Below are 7,095 nucleotides of genomic sequence, written 5' to 3' on the forward strand. Positions count from 1 at the left end.
ATGTGTTTTATAAAGTCTAGACTGCTTCTAATAGACTTAAATACGAATTACGCATGCATGATTAATAATTACTAGTCATATTTATCCATATCCCAATAAATAAAAGTTACAGTTACCTCCTGGAGAGAGTCATTTGATATAATCTTTATCATGTTTTATTTATTAATTGCAAACAACTCTTTGGAAAATCGAATCACAATACAAGATTAACGTGTTCTTTAGAATTGACCGTCCATCTGAAGCCTATTTTAAATCTGCAACTCCCCCATGCGTTTTTTTTTTTCTGAACCAAGCAGTATTGACATTACAGGTAACACTCCACCTCGTCATGTTGAGGTCTGCAGATCTATAAATTTGTGCTGAGGGGCGTGATTCCCTTCATTGTCACTCCCCACGGATACGCAGTTACCTGGACAATTTTAAAACCACAAGGTGCATTTTCAAGATACATCATTTTCGGGGTTTTTTTCATCATCAAGACTTGGAGCAAGAAGCTATGTGTGGAGCAAACGTTGATCTGCCAAATCAAGGTAAATGTATAACTTTATTACACTGCACTTTTACATTTGTATTAGATCTTTAAACGTAGTTAAACCATCTTTTACGCACCGTCAGGGGAACTATGTTACATGTTGTATGTTTGGATACGCAATTTAAACGTATTTTGAATGTACATCTTACAATAGCGTAAACGATGTTTCGAAAAGGTTGTGGAACTGTAAACCAGCTTGGAGGGATGTTTCTCAACGGCAGACCTCTCCCAGAATCCAAGAGGAGGAAGATGATTGAACTGGCCTCAGAGGGAGTCCGTCCGAGTCAGATCTCCAGGATACTGCGAGTACGCAAAAATACAACTTTTTAGGCAAAGTATCAAACCAATTTGCTCAGATTTCTTTTTCAAAAGTTGCCTAAAAGGTTTGTTTTTCTCGTAGACAGGTTACTTTTGATTCACAAAAACATCTCAGTAAGTTTAAAAAGTAGAACATCTTGCGTATTACAGGTGTCCAATGGCTGCGTCAGTAAGATCCTGAGCCGGTACAGACGCACGGGTCTCCTGGAGCCAAAGACCATCGGTGGGAGCAGGCCTCGGCTTCTCACCCCGGGTGTCATCTCCACAATCATCCAGTGCAAAAGGGAAAATCCAACCATTTTCGCTTGGGAGATCCGAAAACGTCTCGCAGAAGCCCGGATATGCAAGGCCTCCAAAGTCCCCAGCGTGAGTGAGACTTTCAATTTCGCTCGTCTGAAGCGAAACATTTTCCAGTATTTAATGAGGCATTTTGCACACCCTGTTCTCCCAGGTGTCGTCTATTAATCGGATTTTGAGAAAGATCCACTTGGATCACGGACCGATGTGCATGGAGATCAACGCGCAGAACAGGACTGGGCAGGGTGAGTCACCTGTAATATGTGAAAGAATGGACGATCTGTAACCTTACAATGATGACCATTATAAGAAACACAGTCACAAGTGTGCAAGGACAAATGCATGATCCAAAAAAACATAAATGAATCAGTTTTTTTTTTCATGAATACATTTCTAATTCTGATTTTCTATACGTGATTTTTAAAATGAATGCTAGAATTGTAGAAATAAATATATTGTTTATTTGGATAAGTAAACAAAAACAGAGGTGAGTTTAGTTGGGTCTATCCCCCTTCATTTCCTTGGACTTACCATGTGATGTGTTCATCATGTGCGTATCTGCAGATTTTGATTCTTTCATCCAGGAAGAACTGAATGAGATACAGATGTTTCAGACAATTTGCAGCAATGACCAAAACCCTAAATCTGTCCACCATCGCAACCGCACCACCTTTACCCCTGAGCAGAGTACTGCACTCGAGCAAGGTTACTTCAAATCTTTATATGCTCATACAAGTCTCAAAGCAACACAATGCTGCCATGCTGTTTATGCATAGACTTAAAACTCTTGTTTCTCTCCTCCAAATCAGAATTCTCTCACAGCCAGTATGCAGATCTGTACATGAGAGAGAAACTATCAGTTGAGATCAGAGTTCCTGAGGACACCATCAAGGTAGAATCATCGAGTTAAACCATTAAAAACAAAATGTCCAAAAAGACTAAGAAGAAAAAAGTTGTTCTGCTAACAAGATGCCTTTGTGTCTCTTGAAGGTCTGGTTTTCAAACAGACGGGCTAAATGGAGGAGGGAGGCCAAACACAGGAGCAGCACGCAGAGTAAGTGTGTCCATTTTAATGTTAAAGTCAAGGCCTATAGAAATAATAACAAAAAACCACCTGAATAGCAATGGGAAGCCTTTCAGCACATTTGCATTCACGTCTAACAATTACCTGATCAAGTGTATTTCTCCACAACAGCTTCAGATCTTCAGAAACAAAAAGTTTTTGCTCCTGTGACTCCATCAACGCAACACAGCGTCACATCTCAACAGGTACAGTTTGAATGAACTCTTTGTGAGAGAACCTTGATTACTTTCTTATAGGCTACTCGCTTGGCTCAATGAGTTCATGTAAGAGCCAAACTATTTTCACCCAAATTTTAAAGGAAGGGTCTGCGACTTTTTGAGCCAGTAGATGTCGTCCTTTAGCTGCAGCACAAAAGCAAAACAAATGTTTGGCGACACCTCGGCTGTTCTGAAGCCCCCCCGCTCTGCTCCAGCGACACACCTCGTACCCCTCTAGGCTATGTTATTCTCCTTCTCTCTAGTACCTGACTAAGACAGCTTTATACGCAAGGCCACCCCGCCCATGTAAACACAACTCCAACAACAGTACAGCTGGGGGAACTCACCGTCTCACTCATTGTACAGAGGACATACTTAATTTCTGTTGTATTTATGGGTAAAATGTTGCACATTCTTCCTTTAAAACTACTTTGCTTGTTCAGCATGAGAGATTTCTCCATGTCTCCCCCCCTTCCTCTTCTGTCTAGTTAAAGACTGGTATATATTTCCTATACTAATCAGAATAAGCCAACAGTTTGAATAAAATCTGACAAAAGCTGGAGCACTGATTGGCCTCACCTCGCCTCATCTTTGGGAGACAGATCAAGCACGTTTTTCTACCATAAAACTCTAAGTATATGACACCTACGGATGCTTTTTGGACTCATTTTTTAGTTTGATCTGCCATGCACATTTCGTGTCACGGGATAATACTGTAAGCAAACTTCTTTGGAGGTCTTTGACATGTTATAAGTAATAAACAAGTATGTAAAGCTCCTATGAGGAACTTATGGTTTATGTTGATTTTGGTGCCCCCTTGTGGACAAAGTTGTACATCACATCTCTTTGTCGTTTTTCTGACAAAAAAATCTCTTCCTTCTTTCTTACAACAGACAGACAACCGTTTTGACTGCGTGCTGTAGATTTCCTAGTCTGACACTACCGATAGAAGGAAAAGAAAAATACTTAATGGTGTTTGATTTTTAATGATCATTTCAAGGCAACAGGAGTGTCGAGACTCTACGGTGAAAACTCAGCGGCCTCCTCTTCATACAACACAGCTGCCGGGAGGCGCATGAATAGTTTCTCCTTTAAGACACACACAGGTAAGACTATGCAAAAATCTCTTTTGGAAAAACAGTGCATTTCATTGTCTTTGTAGTGTTTGATTTTCCGAAATTCTTAAATGCTTAACTATTGTCTTTTCCCTGCTTGTTATAGGTGTAAATATGAGTTAAGCTATATAGTTTCTGGCTTTACTTTCATTTAGTTAAAGAAGTCAAAGTAGGCGATTCTGTTTAAAACTTTTCAACATGATCTAGAGTTACAACATTTTTTGGCATCTGCGTTCCTACACAACAAGAAAAAAAAGCCTTTCATTGATGTGGTCAGTAATTACTTTCCATATGTCTTTCCATGAAACACAATTCCTGTTATTACTATATGGGATTTCTTAGATGATTGAACTACCCCGTCAGCCTCTCTTTCATTTCAGCCAATAACTTATTATTTCATGACTATTTTTGCACTTGTGAACAATATAAAAGTATTACATTGACGTTGATCTAACATTGTAATTGCTAGCGCAGATGTTTTGAATGTTGTAAAAAATATATATTAAATGTAAACGCCTGCAGCTGCTTGGAAGGCATGCATGTGAATGACACATTTTGAGATTCTTTGGTTTTGGATGATGATTAAATAGTTGTGATCAGCTAGATAAGTGTGATTGATGTTGTGCTCACAGGAGAGTTGCTTCAACATGTTGTTCCTACACTTAGGAGTCCTTATTTGTCTCTTGACTGCACATTTCCTTCAACACAGTTTAGAAACGTAAACTGTTTATTTCCTCCTTTCTATCTCTTGTACAGATATAGGACAGTGTGAACATCTAGTGTCAGTCCCACCTGCGTCCCTCCACCAGTCGAACAACATGATGGTCCCCCCAATGCCAGAAAAGACTCCATTGTACCTCCACAGTGATAGATACAATTTCCCATTGGTTCACCATCACACAGCTTCAAGGACATCCCTGCCTTTACCCACTGAGACAATAAGAATAGAACATCCTGTGATGCAGTGCTGGAACCAGAAGGGAGCTTCTTTCACATGGAACCAGTTCAACCAGCCGCCCTGGACCCTTAATCCACGTACCTATCTGGAGTAAATGATCACCCTATTTCTATCATTAGTAAACAGAAAAACAAGAAATATTGTAGATTTTTTATCTGTATATTGTCACCTGTAATGTTTACGTCACATTGCCTTCAAAGAGTCCAAGACATAAAGTAGCATTCTTGCAAACTCAGCTATGTTAACATGTCTTTTGTTAATTTATGTTTACTGTCCCTCTAAAAAAAAAATGTTTTATGTACAGGATTGAATTGCATTTCTTATTGGAGCACAAGCAAAGGCTGTATTTTGAATGCAACTCAATCTCCTGACTGGAGTGACACTTTTTGACCAGCAGAGGGCGACAGAGATCAGGAGTTGCAATTTCCTCTCATATGCTCATTATCTTTTTTTTTTCTAAAATGCAGTGCAGTTTTACTCATCACTTTCCCCCAAACCCCTACCATGAGTAACAATTAAAAAGGAGTAACACAAATCAAGACCACAGATATAAATATATATTCAAGTGCTCTTTTGATGAATCTCAAATCTAGCAACAAAACTGACCCGAAAGGAAGACAACGTTTGTGCATCTTTACAAGACAAAAAGTGCGATATAAATCTGAACAGTGATCATGGTTTACAACTTTTTTTAGAGGTTTAGATCAGTTCTATGGATATGGGTTTCCAGGAATGATAGTAAAGTAAGCCAATGTGTGATAAATACAGGTTCTGCTTGAAATAGTGTCGATTTTAAGGGGTGTTAATAGAGAGTGGAAAAGATATGTGTTCCTAAATTCCTCTGGATTCTCCATGTACCTGGTCAGTGATAAAGTATGATAGTGACATAAATCATAGCTCCACAGATCATTTAAGGTTACCACTGGGTAATATGGATGTTATCTCTTTTATAGTCTCAGGATTGCTGTTTGTCTAAGAGCAAGAGTAGTTGAGGGCGCTCTTCCAACATTTCTTTCCACGGGTAGGCCGGTGGGAAAATCTATAAAAGTATAGCTTCAAAAAGTCTAAACATGACCTGATATCTGCTCTGCTTGGTATCAGTTTTTATGAGTGCGACAGGGCAGAGGCATTGAGTTCCTCCATGTCCCTTTACTGCAGTGAGGAGACGGTAAGGCTCGGGAGTTTGTCGATAATTGGTCACCGGGGGCGACGGCGTCGGGATCAGAAGGCAAACAGCTCGGCCAGCAGCCGTGGAATCAGCCTACTGGCAAAAAATGACCAGACGGAATTTCATGCTGCAAAGCCAAATAGGTAAATGACATCTCCACATGACAGAATAAACGTTTGTGTTGTGCTTTCTGCTGCAACTATAAATCATGTGTAAACTTTTTATATAGCTTTGGTTCAGCTCTTGAAAAGGGAACATAATGCCTTTTAAGTTGGGGCCAGTTTTAGTGTAACCGATATTAAGTCACAGGGGCTAACAGCTTGAGAGGAAAGTCATGTAAAATACAATTTTTCAGGTGCTTGTACTCTGTTATTCCCATTTTTAACTAGTCTTTACTTCTAGTCCTACACATTTTAAAGGTAAATATAGTCATTTTTACACATGTTTGACAGCTGTTTCTTTACAAATTAACATTTTACATTCTAAAAACCAGCTTTAAAATAACATACACCTCCTCACCTCCTCGTTACATGGTGACCCTGTGAGAAATGTCTTAGGGGCCCCTCATTAGCCTCCCCAAGGTTTCACAACTAAAATGTGGAATGATCTATTTCCTGCACAGGCAAAGATTTGGAATAAAGGGATTGCAGATAAAAAAAAATGAACACAGATATGTGTAGCAGAGCTCTTTTGAGCACATTAATCATCCTGGGTCTCACAGAATGTATCGTCAGAGGGGCCTGACCCTCAGGAACGATCACACAGAACAAAAAAAATACACAAATGGATACAAGAATTTCATACGTCATTTTTTTATCATTAAAGAGAATGACATAGTTACTCAGGAGCTGGATAGAAAGGAAGCAAGGATAGAAAGTTCAGCCATGCTTCGATAAGACTTTAGACCCTGAGTAAAAAATCTACAGACTATATAAAAAAAAAACAATAAATTGAGCGCTGTGGGCCTGGCGGTTGTGGCGCGCGTTTGGAGGCTATAGTCCTCGTTGCAGCGGCTGTGGGTTCGAGTCCGACCTCGGCCCTTTGCTGCATCTTATCTCCTACTCTCTCCTCCTTTCTGTCTTTCTTCAGCTGTCCAATAAAGGCAAAAATACCCCCCCCCCCCCCAAAAAAAAGCTGAAACTTGTTCCGTTACAAAAGTAGAATTCTACTTTAACCTGTTTCACAAAATGTTCTTCAGAAGTACTTCTCATACCTTGTGACCTCATTTTGCTGAAAGTAGTCTTTATGAGTATAGTACTAATTGTATTTAGCTACTGGTTTCCAGAAACTCTCTCTCTTTTTTCCCTTATAATATTTTGACAGAAAAATCAATCATACATTTGGAGCATTAAGCATATCTAATCTCATATTGAGCAACCCAAACTTTTGGAGCCGCTGAAAAGCTCAATAGGATCTGACTGAAGCT

General features: G+C 39.5%; 1 protein-coding gene across 1 annotated transcript; it reads left to right on the forward strand.

Annotated features, from left to right (window-relative positions):
* The first annotated feature begins 331 nt into the window (after window positions 1–331).
* On the forward strand, window positions 332–5,068 carry pax4 (paired box 4). Its single transcript, XM_020652385.3, has 10 exons — window positions 332–530; window positions 708–838; window positions 1,001–1,216; window positions 1,302–1,392; window positions 1,712–1,852; window positions 1,957–2,039; window positions 2,138–2,201; window positions 2,343–2,416; window positions 3,429–3,534; window positions 4,300–5,068. The coding sequence occupies exons 1-10, from the start codon at window positions 497–499 to the stop codon at window positions 4,593–4,595; spliced, it is 1,236 nt and encodes a 411-aa protein (XP_020508041.2). The 5' UTR covers window positions 332–496; the 3' UTR covers window positions 4,596–5,068.
* Window positions 5,069–7,095: the final 2,027 nt, after the last annotated feature.

Source organism: Labrus bergylta, chromosome 23, assembly GCF_963930695.1.
Source record: "Labrus bergylta chromosome 23, fLabBer1.1, whole genome shotgun sequence".
NCBI classification, from domain to species: domain Eukaryota; kingdom Metazoa; phylum Chordata; class Actinopteri; order Labriformes; family Labridae; genus Labrus; species Labrus bergylta.